This window comes from Panthera pardus, unplaced genomic scaffold, assembly GCF_024362965.1.
Source record: "Panthera pardus isolate Hobbes unplaced genomic scaffold, ASM2436296v1 HiC_scaffold_8, whole genome shotgun sequence".
NCBI classification, from domain to species: Eukaryota; Metazoa; Chordata; class Mammalia; order Carnivora; family Felidae; genus Panthera; species Panthera pardus.
Window position 1 is genome coordinate 77298868 of NW_026527013.1, and position 13711 is coordinate 77312578.

At 36.5% G+C, this 13711-nt stretch overlaps 1 protein-coding gene across 3 annotated transcripts in view; it reads left to right on the forward strand.

Moving 5' to 3' along the window:
* Positions 1–13711, forward strand: part of COG5 (component of oligomeric golgi complex 5) — a 334355-nt gene that overhangs the window by 226618 nt on the left and 94026 nt on the right. For all 3 annotated transcript variants that reach the window (XM_053897953.1, XM_053897952.1, XM_019451191.2), the window contains exon 12: positions 11427–11631. In XM_053897953.1, coding sequence (XP_053753928.1) covers positions 11427–11631 — 205 coding nt within the window. The remainder of the gene's footprint in view (positions 1–11426; positions 11632–13711) is intronic.

Here is a 13711-nt window from a genome sequence, read left to right on the forward strand (position 1 = left end):
ACTTTGTCTTCCTTAAATATTCTTGTTCTTAGATACCGTCAAGTTACTTAGAAACAATTTGGTTTTTTTGAATCTTGCTTTTAAGATTTATTAGAAAAACCTGAGCAGTGTTTAATCTAGACCTAATTATTTTCCACTACTGAGGTAATACTTTTCTTAGTACTCTACCTACTCTGAATTACAAGGTTTTCCAGACTGGCTGTCAAGAACAGGCATTCTTCCCAGTCTTGTGTGAGTAACAGGTATATTCTTTCTAATCCTGCATGGTTTCTTCCCCCCAGACTCTGGAACTTTTCTCACACACATATGCTGAGTAGTGTTTTGCTGAGTACTCTGCATGGGCCATTTGCAGATCTCTGTAGTTAATCTTTTTGTGCACCTGTCTTCTCTCTGGTATTCTGTCCCATGAATTCTAGTTGCTTTAGTTTTCCTGGTCTTGGGGAAGGCAGGGGTAGAGGAGTCTCTTTCCCTTTCTGGTGCCATAGTCTAGAAGCCCCTGGTAGGAAATAAGCTGTTGTTGCCAAAGTGATAGGTTCTTTCCCTACTCAGTACCTTTTGCCAAATAGCCAAATAACAAAACAGTATTTGATGGCAAGCACATAATTTATTCAGTGGCCAGAGAATGGAGAAGGGGGGCTCATGCTCTAAAGGCACCTTTTCCCCAGTTTGGTCTCAAGGTCAGGGTTTTATGGAGTTAGGGTAATTAAGGGGCTGGTAAAGTTGACAGAGGGGTTTTTCCTGGGAAGGGAGAGGAGCCTTTGGAATCAAGAGTACCACCTCTTTTCTTCCCCTAACTGGACACAGTCGGATCTGTGATGGGCTGTTAGGTGTGTTTTTGTTATTACATACAGTTCTATGATGATGATCCCGAGGTCATCTGGAGGGTTAGCTAGCACATCAGACCAGTTGAAAACTGGCCTTGACAAGGGAATTAAAAGCAAAAATGAACTATTGGGACCTCATGAACATAAAAAGCTTCTGCACTGCAAAGGAAACAATCAACAAAACTAAAAGGCAACCAATGGAATGGGAAAAGATATTTGCAAATGACCTATCGGATAAAGGGCTAGTATCCAAAATCTATAAAGAGCTCACCAAACTCCACACCCAAAAAACAAATAATCCAGTAAAGAAATGGGCAGAACACATGAATAGACACTTCTCTAAAGAAGACATCCAGATGGCCAACAGGCACATGAAAAGATGCTCAACATCGCTCCTCATCAGGGAAATACAAATCAAAACCACACTCAGATATCACCTCATGCCAGTCAGAGTGGCCAAAATGAACACATCAGGAGACTATAGATGCTGGCGAGGATGTGGAGAAACGGGAACCCTCTTGCACTGTTGGTGGGAATGCAAACTGGTGCAGCCACTCTGGAAAACAGTGCAGAAGTTCCTCAAAAAATTAAAAATAGACCTACCCTATGACCCAGCAGTAGCACTGCTAGGAATTTACCCAAGGGATACAGGAGTACTGATGCATAGGGGCACTTGTACCCCAATGTTTATAGCAGCACTCTCAACAATAGCCAAATTGTGGAAAAAGCCTAAATATCCATCAACCGATGAATGGATAAAGAAATTGTGGTTTATATACACAATGGAGTACTACATGGCAATGAGAAAGAATGACATATGGCCCTTTGTAGCAACGTGGATGGAACTGGAGAGTGTGATGCTAAGTGAAATAAGCCATACAGAGAAAGACAGATATCATATGTTTTCACTCTTATGTGGATCCCGAGAAACTTAACAGAAACCCATGGGGGAGGGGAAGAAAAAAAAAAGGTTAGAGTGGGAGAGAGCCAAAGCATAAGAGACTCTTAAAAACTGAGAACAGAGGGTTGATGGGGGGTGGGAGGGAGGGGGGGGTGGGTTATGGGTATTGAAGAGGGCATCTTTTGGGATGAGCACTGGGTGTTGTATGGAAACTAATTTGACAAAAAATTTCATATAATAAAAAAATCAATAAAAAAAAAGAAAACTGGCCTTGAGGGCTTGTTTGGAGTTTGTGGCTTCTGGCATTTGGCCTTAGCTTCTGGTGGCAAGCAGCACCTCTGAGCAGGGCTAGAAAACTTGAGTTACTGTGACTTGTTAGCGAGTCCCCAGTGATGGGGATGACTGGGATGGTCATAGAGTTCACCTCTTTTATTTCCTGTCTCTCAAGGATCGCTGTATTTTATTGCATGATGTCTTTTTAAATTTTTTTTTTTTTTACGTTTATTTATTTTTGAGACAGAGAGAGACAGAGCATGAACGGGGGAGGGGCAGAGAGAGAGAGGGAGACACAGAATCGGAAACAGGCTCCAGGCTCCGAGCCATCAGCCCAGAGCCCGACGCAGGGCTCGAACTCACGGACCGTGAGATCGTGACCTGAGCTGAAGTCGGATGCTCAACCGACTGAGCCACCCAGGCGCCCCTTGCATGATGTCTTTTAACGCATGGTGTTTTAAAAACCGCTATTTCATATATTTTGTCTGTTGTTTTCTTGGTGGTTTCAGACAGGAAGTTAATTCTGGTCACGGTTACTCTACCTTGACCAGAAATAGAAGTACCTCATCTAGTTCTGAGAGCAGTGATTAAAAGTAGATTTCAAAATATTATATGTTATGTGTGTGTTTAATGGTTCTGTCATTTACTTCTCTTTGGTCATCTGCTTTCTCATTGCCCTTAACTAAGCATTACAAGCCCCTGGTGTTCTTTTTTTTTTTTTTTTTTTTTCTTTCCCTCTTTTATTTTTTAAAATAAGCCCCTGGTGTTCTTTAAGTACTCTCCTTTTTCCCATGCTGCTCCCTCTCAGTGACTGGCCTTGTCTCCTGGGTCATCAAAACATCTCATGTCATTAGGAAACTCTTTTAATATCCTGGACCTTCTCTCCAAAGAAAAACCTTATTTTCTCCCTGGGGGTCTCTGAGTGTGAGGAAACTGTCCTGTTTACTGATGGCCACCTGCCTGCTCCGTTTACCCTTTCCTCTCAGCAACACCATTCATAGGTCTCTTGGTTCTGTCTTCCATTTCTCCTATTCTTTTGACTTCTACCCCTCAGATGGAAACCTATCTAAGTTGCTCTAATTTAGTATAAACGAAAACAAAAGTAGAGAGTTCCTCTTTACTTACTATTTCATTTCTCCTCTTTTATTCAGACTTCTCAAAAGAGTAGTTTGCATTGTTTTCTCTTCATTTTCATACCGTTGACTTCTCAACTAGGTGTACTATGGCTGTCCTCCACCATCCTATTGAAATTGTTCTCATTAAAGTAAGCAGTGATCTACCCTCTTAATTACCAAATCCAGGAGACGTGTTTTCAGTTCTCACATTATGGGACCTATCTAGCTCGTGCAGTCGAAGGAGCTACTGAAAGGAAGTATAGTATTTTTAGGCAGAAAAGTCCATTAATACTTCACATTCAGAATAGTTTGTTACTTCTGATAGCATTATTCCTTTAATAACTTCCTTTGGGAGAACTCAAAAGTTGTTTGTAAAGCACCTTCCATTTATATAGCACATACAGTCCCTAAAGTGCACTGTAGTACTTCTTAACATTACAGACAGGCAGTATTAAGGAATGCAACCATCTGCAGAGTTGAAGCTTATACACAATGTAACAGATTGTCTAAGTAAGTAATATTTTCTCAGAAAATATCTAAAGGGAAATTTTCCTAGTTAGCAACATGTTCTTTCTGATTTATAAATGTTGTTCATGCTTAGTAAGAAGAAGTTATAGGTATAATAAAATATAATCCAAGACAGTGAATTTACTTTATTAAAAAGGAAAGGGGCTTGAACTTGTCACCTTGAAAATTCAAAATAGCTTCTGTAGGAAATCTGCTTTAATTATCTATGGGTGAAAGTTATTTCCAAAATAACTTCTAAACTTTATGTCTGTTACTTTTCCGTTGTAGTTTCTAGGTAATAGTTGTTCACCAACCTGTTGGGTTATGATATATATGTTTTTTTAAGTCTCAGTAGAAACAAGCAAAATAAACATTACCATTTTAAACTCTTTGAAATTAAAACATAATTCTTCTTTGTTATCTGATGATTTTCCCAGAATGTCTCATTTCCCTTTGCTTTATTTTTCTTCATAGTTCTTATCCCTTGCTAATATACACATATTATTTATTTATCATGTCTGGATCTCCTTCCCCCCATTAGAATGTAATCTCCATAAGATGCAAAATACTGTTTTGATCATGGCAGTATTTTCAATGGCCAAAAAAGTACCTGGCACACAGTAGGACATCAGTAAATCCTTGTTGACTGGAAGGAAGACAGGAAAAGAGGAAGGAATCAAGGAAGAATAAATGCCAGTGTCCTCTTTAAAAAGCTTAAGAATGTAACAAAAACTATTTTTTGAAATATGTTTGAAATATTCTGGCAAGTGACTCTTTTTAAAAACATTTAAACCCTTTGTGCAGTATTATTCCCTCAAAACTCTTAAGCAACTCAGGGAGATGATTCATACAATTAAGGGAACTACATGGTATATATCTGTAGTGCTTTGGAAAACAAAGTGTGAGTAAGAGTATCACTGAGGAGATATCTATATTTTAAGATTTAGAAGCTTGAATACTTGAAATGTATGCTAAAATTCATTTTCTTCACCTTTTTAAAAATACAGTGATAAATCAGGAATCTAGATGTCCTGAGAAATAGGGAGATAAGCGACCTGTATGAATTATGAGTACTTTTCTTTATTGTAGATTTTTTAAATGTTAGAATGATGTGAATATTAAATGAGATCTTTATTGTGATAGATTTCTTAAAAGTTAATGTATAACTTTATACACACACACACACACACTGAGGAGATACATCTTACACCCTCATGTAAAGTACCTTGTAGAATAAAAAAATTTTGTTTTAATGTTTATTTATTTTTGAGAGAGAGAGTATGAGTGGGAGAGGGGCAGAAAGAAAGAGAGAGAGAGAGATACACAGAATCAGAAGCAGGATCCAGTCTCTGAGCTGTCAGTACAGAGCCCAACACAGGGCTTGAACCCATGAACTGTGAGATGATGACCTGAGCCGAAGTTGGACATATATCCAACTGCGCCACCCGGGTGCCCCAGTACCTTGTAGGATTTTGAGCCCTACAACTGAAGCATGCTTTCAGTGTAGAGTTCTAATGAGCTAATACAAGGGACCATCCTAAACACCCTGTGTTTAGTACATAAAGACGAAAACTTGGAGTTTGCCCAAAAAGAGGAATAGTTCGTTGTTGAGAGTTTGAGAGGAGGAAGTTCTGAAAGTTTATATAACCTGGAGGGAGGTGAATCTTAGCCATCAAATAAGTTTTTGGAGACTTCCTTTGCAAGGACAAGTTTGATCATGTAATTCTCTAATAAAAATCTTTTATTGGTATATATATATCAAATCATTATATTGTATACCTTGAACTAACACAATGTTGTAAGTCAGTTACATCTCAAACTGAAAAAAAATAAATTTAAGAAGATTACAAAATTTTCATTGGTTCCCGTTATTTTTTTTAAAAAATCGTTTATCATATAACACTCATAAAGAAAAAGTGTGAGTATCATAATTGTACACCTAAATGAATTTTTCATATCTTAATATAGCTATGTAACCAAGAACAGCATCCAGATCAAGAAACAGGGTATTACCTAAACCAGAAGGTCCCCTCAACGTCTCCTAGTTTCTGCCTGCCCTTCTCCTAACAGTATTCATTTCTAATGACATAGATTTTTAAAAAATTATTATTTTATACAGATAAAATTAGCTGGTTTGTATTCTAGTGTTTGCTGTCTGATGTCTCTTGCTCAGCATGTTGCTAAGGTCCTCTATCTTGTCACATGCACCCGTAGGTTGTTCTCAATGTCTTCAAATGTTCCATTCTGTGAATATATTATAAAATATTTATCTACCATATTATTGGTGGGCATTTGGGTGGTTTCCCATTTTTGAGCTATTTTAAGTAATGCTACTATTACAATGCTGTCCTTTTTTTTATTGGGAATAAACCTGGGAACGGAAAATAGTTAGGTGGAGTAGACAGAATAACAGGCCTCATAGAGATTTGCATGCTTTATCTTACATGGCAAAAGAGATTTTGCAGATGTGATTTAAGAATCTTGAGTTGGAAAGACTGTCCTGGATCATCCAGGTGGGCCCACGATATTCACAGAGGCTCAAAAGGGTAAGGGCAGGGGGGCGGGGGGGGTTGCGCAGGAGAGTCAGAGGAGGAGGTGTGATCATTGGAACAGAAGTCAAAGTGACACAACTGGGGACCTCAGGCCAAGCAGTACAGGCAGGTGGGAAAGTCCGGGAAAAACAACTTTAGAACAGTCAGAAGGAACATAGTCAGAAGGAACAGTCAGAAGGTGCTAGAGAACTTGATTTTGGCTTAGACCAAATTTGTACTTCTGACCTCCAGGTCTGCAGGATAATACATTTATGTTGTTTTAAGCCCCCAAATTTGTGTTAATATGTTACAACAGCTATGGAAACGAATACGGGACATAATAGAATTTACACATGGTCAGCTTTAAGAGTTACTGCCAAAGAGTTTTCAAATGTTGTACCAAATTAACCTCTCACTGGCAACACTTCCGTGCTTCTGCTTTTCCCCATATCCTTGACGTTTGAATTGTCTGTTTTTTTTTTTCCCTTTAACCATTCTGGTGGACATTTAGTCAAATCATGTTGCAGTTTTAATTTTATTTCTTTAGTGATAAATGATACTCATTTTTTCCATGTATTTATATGCCATGTAGATATGCTCTTTTGCAAAGCTTCTATTCATTTCTATAGAATTCTTTCGTACTGATTCACAAGATTTTATTTACATATTCTGAATTATTTTTATTAGTTTCTTTTCTCCCCCTTTGGCAGTCTAGTTGCATATATGTAGGCTAATCATTTCAATTCATTCTAGGATTGGGTTGGATTGGGGTAATTGCAGTTTTAATAATACTCAGTCTGTCCCTAATTCTTCCTTTTTCTTGAGCTTGCTTCTCCCAGGCTTTTAATTGAGAGGTTAGAGGCTCTTTGTCTCCTCAGCCCTGAAATATTGAGTCTGATCTAGCACTGCCATTTGGATGTTTCCAGACAAATCTCTAACCTTTCACCTCATGAAACTTCAGAATCTGGTGAATGTCTTCCTGGGAAGGAAGAACTACCTATGTGGCGTGTTCTCTCCCCTCAGCTGGTCTTGGTTTCCTACGGTATGTTTCCACAAATATGAAGGATATTTTACCTCTACTCTCTGAAGTTTTAGACCTAGTTCCTCAGCTCCCCTTGCAACTCCATAACTCAGTAAATTTTCTGTGGGACACTAGGGTTGAGGGTCCTTAAGTTTCAAAATTTTTACTCCAGTCCCATGAACCACTAAAAACTCTGCTAGTTTGTTCTCCAGCAGAGCTTCTCTGCTTGGGCCAGGCTTGAGTTTATTAAAATATATATGGCTTCTTTAATGGAACCTTGGTGTGCCTCCACTCTTCTTTCCCCTTTACTCCCAGGGTACATTCCCAACATGACTTTTCTGGTCCCTTCTTATCTCTTCACTCATTTTTTTTTCCTTTCTAATATTTTATCTCTGTACTGGAGCTTTAATTTGTGAAGGAATCACCCTCTTTCTTCTCAGTATTTACAAATACCTGAAACACATGTGTATATCCTTCCCTTCACCTGGATAACTCACATTCATCGTTCCAATCTCAGTTTAGAGATGAAGTGTTCCCTGATGTCTCCCTCCCCATACACTTGTTCAGATATGAGTATGACACCCTCTGTCTGCTCCTGTAAAGCACTTTTTAGGTCCCCTTTAGTACTTATCCCGCTGTATTATAATGGCTCACCTCCTTGTTTGTCAGTATCTTCCACCAGGCTCTAGAAAAAGCTTATCTGTGTACCTCTGTTCCATATTACATTCCTGTCACAGAGCACAGTGCTCATTACATAATTGCCATTCTGTTGAAATGGATGCCCAAAGTGTTAAATTAATATTTAAATGCATTGAGAGATAGGAGGAAATGTGAAGACAAAAACTAAAAATAAAAGTACCTTTTATTAAAAAAAACAGTAAGTGCTTAAAAGTTAAATGAGATCCAAATATCAAGTACTTTTAGAAAACAAACAACATTATGTATGTATGAGAAACAGGGACCTGAGAGGATGACATAAAAATGTTGGGATGATTATCATAGAATATCAAATTAACTTTTACTTTTTTCCTTATACCTTATATATTTGGTCCTTTGCAACAAGCGTATCATCAGTTATAAAATAGGAAGCAGTTTTCATTGAGGTAAGAGGAGGAAAAAAACATGAGACTAAGATACTTAATTAAATCCTCCATAAGGATTTGTTGGTTGGATAAATGTGACCCACTAGTTACCGAAATGAATCAAGTGCTCAGAATTGAAGGGTAGAGTGAGATAAAAGGAGCTCAGAGAAAAAAAATCCCCAGTTTACCTCACATATCTGGGTAAATTCCAAATGGATCAAAGAATTAAATATAAAATGTGAAATCACTCAAGGGATGGAAGAAAACATAAGTGAGTAAGCTAGGAATAGGGAAAGCTTCTAACTGATTGAACATTCAGAAGCAATTATGAAATGATTGAAAGTTTGATTATATTAAAGTTTTTACATGACGGAAAAAACCTTACACAAAATAAAAAGATGACAAACTTGAGAAACATTTTATAACTTACAAAAAAATATAATATAAAATAATATATGTATGATATATAGTAATATAAAAAGCTGCTAAAATGAGAAGTCAGAGGCCAATAACCCTCAAGAAAAAAAAACGTAGATACCTCTTATTTGGAAAAGATGCTCAGTGTCCCCCATGAATTGAGAAATGCAAAGTGAAAGTACATAGAGATGCCATTTCTCATCTGTCAAGTTAGCAAAAAGTCAAAAAAGTTTAAAACCACATTCTGTTGACAAGACTGTGGGGCAACAGTCACTCCTCACACAGTGTGACTTCAAATACAAACCTTATGGAGGAGAGTTCGTGAGTGTCTAACAACAGATAAACCTTTGCTTTTTTACCCTGCAGTTCTACTTCTAAGGACCTATTCCATAGATGCACTAGCAAAACTATGAAAAGATGTTCACAAGACTGTTCATTGAATCATTATTTGGAATAGAACAAAACTGGAATAGCCCAAATGTTCCTCACAAGGGGATTAAACAAAGTGTGGTGCATCCATAGATTGGAATGCCATGTAGCTTTTGAAAAAGGAAGAGGAAGAGGCAAAAAAAAAAAAAAAAAAGACTGAAGAATATCTCCAAGATATATTAAGTTAAAAAAAAGTGAAAAGATACGTGTGCAGTGTGCTATTGTTTACCTAAGAAAGGGAGTGGTGTAAATATACCGTTTTGCTTATTTTTTAAGAAATGGAAGGATAAGTCATAAAATCCAGAAAAATGATTACCAGTAGTAGGGGAGGGGATGTGTGAAGAATGCATTGGAGAAACCAAGGATAAAAGCTAGACTTCTTTGAATATACTTGGTTGTGTAGATTTAACTTTGAAGTCATATGAATATTTTATGTAGTTCTAAAATGGAATGAAAGTGAAAGGAGAAATTACTAAAAATCAAAAGTAAAATGGAAAATCTTAATGCAAATGTTTGTCCAGGACATGGAGAAGCACTCTTTCATTTGACTTTTTACTTTACTCTTTTGACAGCTTTGTAGTAATTTGTTTTTTTAGCCTTATTGGGATATATTTAAAGGACAGCAAGAACGTCCCCACCAAAACCCATGAACTCTTTTCAGTAATCATGTTACTGATAGTTTATTAATGATTAATTATTAATCATGGTTACTGATGGTATTATTACCATTATTCTCAGACTGTTGTGTGTGCTCAGTGGAATGGATACTTGGTTGCTGTGAAGAAAGCTGAAAACTGGAAACGTTTATAGGGAAATGGAGGATAAGAAGTTGAAAGGAGTTTTTTTTTTTTTCTTTTTGGTGACCTTTATTTTTTTCTGTGAGATAATGGGGGCAGTCATCTTCATATTGTAAGTGGATTCAAGATTAGCTAGTTAGGTTGGAGGAGAATATGTATGCTTTATATTCCTGCTAAAAGGGATGGTTGGGGGATAGAACGCACACCCCGTTGATAGATTCTATAACTTTGTGTTGCTGTTATTATGTAAAAAAAACAAAACCAAAAGCAAACAACTAAGAAACCTCCTAGGGACCATAGCCAGATATAGCCAGACAATTATTCTACCCTAATTATATGGATATATAGTTTGCACAAGGGGATAACCTCAGGTGGTTGTTTTTGTTTTTTTAAGTCTCATTCTCCAAAACTTAAATGTTTTAGGCTTTGGTCAGATTTTCCATCCAAAGCTTGCATTTTAATCTCACAGAGAGTTTCTCTGAGTTTTATAAAAGTCTGAATAGGAGAGAATATTTACAAATGATATATCTAGTAAGGGGTTACTATCCAATATTTAAAAAGAACTCATACTCAGCACCAAAAAACAAACAAACAAAAAAAACCCAAACCAAAAACAAATAATCTGATTAAACATGGGCAGAGGACCTGGATAGACATTTTTCCATAGAAGACATACCAACAGGTACATGAAAAGATGCTCAGCATCACTAATCATCAGGGAAATGCACTGATGCATTTCCACAGTGAGCTATCACCTCACATCTGTCAGAATGGCTAGAATCAAAAAGGCAAGAAATAACAAGTGATTAGGATGTGGAGAAAAAGGAACCTTTGTAACACTGTTGGGAATGTAAATTGGTGCAGCCACTGTGGAAAATCTTAGGTTCCTCAAAAAAACTAAAAATAGAACTGTCATATGATCTGGCAATTCTACTTCTGGGTATTTATCTAGGATTTTTAAAGATATCTTTTGGTTACTAATTTCTAATCTAGAACATACTTTGTATAACTGGAAACTTTTTACATTTATTCAGACTCTTTTATGGCATCAGATATTGTTGACTTGGTAAATGACTGATGTGCATGGCATAATGTGTGCTTTGCTCTTTTGGGTGAGGTATTCTATAAGTGTCAACTAAGTAAACTTTGGATGTTTGAGTTTTCTGTATGCTTATTGATTTTCTGGGTACTTGGTTTTTTCAATTCTTCAGAGAGAAGAAATTGAAATTTTCAATTATAATTGTTGATTGGTCTGTTTTCTTACAGATTAGATTTCAAAATATATGCTTCATATATCAAATGCAGTAAACAGTTTAGGAAGAAAATTATTCTTTAAATAATTTTTACCAGCATTAATTAAAATTACTTCTTAAGTAAATTTTACTAGCCTTATTTTGAAAAGCCTCATTAGAATATATCTTTGGTTTGTCCTATGGTATAGGCTGTTTGTAGCATTACTATATACAAAAGAAAATTTATTTGCTACATTTTATTGTTTATCTTATCCATGTTCTTGTTTTGCTTGGCAGCGTCTATGTTTTTGAAACAGGCATTTGAAGGAGAATACCCTAAATTGTTACGTCTTTATAATGACTTATGGAAGCGTCTCCAACAATACAGCCAAAATATTCAAGGAAAGTTTAATGCAGGTGGAACTGCAGACGTCTGCGTTGACCTACAACACATTGGAGATGATGCACAAGACATATTCATAGCAAAGAAGCCAAATTATGAGTACGTTTATTTGATCAAACCTATTTGTTGTCATGATAAGGATTTTATCTACTGTTTTTATTATAAACTAGAAATTGAGGATGTGCTAATCTTCTAAATATTTGTAATGATCATTATTTATATGTATACCTTAGAAGACTTTGCAACTCTTCAGTGAGAAGTCAGGCTTCATCCTTAATTGAGCAGCCTGGTTCCTAACTGGAATCTGATGTAAAGTATAGCACCCAGTAGGGTAGGTAGAAGCTAGGAGACGAGCAGATGTGGTCACTGTCTTTTAAATGATAATATACCTCTAATTGCATCAGATAGTATCATTATTGATGCACCAGTGGCATCAACATGATCTAAAAGGAACTGGTATGTTCAGGAGGGAAATAAATCGTATGCTGAGATAGCTTCTCAGTCTGGTAAGAAAAAACTGAGTATAGTCACATTTACACTTGAAATCTCTTAGCTCCACTCATAAAGTACAGTATATTTAGGCACCATATTTAGGCATCATATTTAGGCACCACTTTGGAAAACAGTATACCATCTCAGTAAGTTTAAACCAGCCAGCTTTTCTCCTAAATTGAATTATATTATTTTCAGATTTCTATATGAACAGCAAACTGGCTTGTACATTTTCTTCAAACACTAGAATCATTTATTTTGACAAGGCTGCTCAGGTAACAGCAAATTCTTATCACCCACCTTGTAAAAAAAAAAGTTGGGTAGATTTAAATGTTTCTCTTTCAATTTTTATTTTTCTAAATACTTAAATTGTGTCCACTGTAGTAAGAAGTTCTGACTGAGGAAATATAGGATGTAGAAGTTTTCATTAGCAAGACAAATGGCAGGACTCTAGGCTGGAAAGATAGAATGAGACTATACTCTTTTCTTCAGTAATTCATTTATGCTAAACATGGAAACTAGATAAGAACTAAAGGAAGAGGAGACAAGAAAACTGACCTCATATCTGTTGATCTACAAAGATATAAAATAAGTTTTTTTAAGTATAAAAAATAGAATATATAGTATTATGCTATTTTTGTCTTAGTTTTATTTTTAAGTCTTTATTCGTGTACCAAAAAAGACCTGAAAGTATATACAACAAATGGTGATAGTGGTTTATCTCCTGGAGGTAGAATTTTTGTTTTGTATTTTGTGCTTTTCTTTAAAATTAAAAAGGGATGGAAGTAAGGCTGTAAATTCAAAGGAGGAGAAAAAAATCAGAGAGGAAAAACATTCTGTGTTTTGACTAATGGGGTCGCACTGTCACCCTTTGGAGGTCAAATTCAATAAAGTAGTTGGTGCAGGGGAGGAGGTATCCATATACTAAAAAGCCAAAAAATCATGAGGGTAGTAAGGAAACAGATACATTGGGTTATAAATATTCTTTTGAGAAGTAAGGTAGAGAAGAAAACATGAATTTGACCATGTTAACTGAGCTAAAGGAAAGTTCTTGTCTTTTGTTTTTAATGATAGAGGGAGTGTTGACAGTGTTTCTAAATAGAAGTAGCCAGTGGAGAGGGAAAGAGATAGGAGATGCAAGAATGGAGAGAGGTAATGAATGGGACAGGGGCCTAAAAAATTAGAGTAAGGACACAAATAGCCAGGTTAGCATTTTTATCATTCACTATTCATGCTCAATTTTGGGTAGTGGTAATTTGCTGTGAAGAAAATAGAATAAGATGATGCGATAGAGTGCCATATATAGGGTGATCAGGGACGAGCTCTATGAGTAGGTGACATTTGACCTGAGATCTGCATAATGTGAAGGAATCAGCCATGGAAGATTTGGAGTAAGATATTTGCAGGCAGAGAGAACAGCAAATTTAGAGTCCTTGAGAATCAAGGTGGAGAGATTGAGGAGTAGAAAGCTAGAACACAGTGAGCAAGAAGGAGAGGGGTACAACATGGGGTTAGAGAGGAAGGGAAGTGTAAGACCATGTAGGACCACAGGCTATGGTATGGATTCAAATACAGTGGAAATCATTGCTTTTAAAAGAGGAATAATGTGAATTGATAAACCTTTTAAAATTACCACTCTGGCTTCTATGTGGACAGCTTGGAGGGGAGGTGTTACCACAGAGAAGGA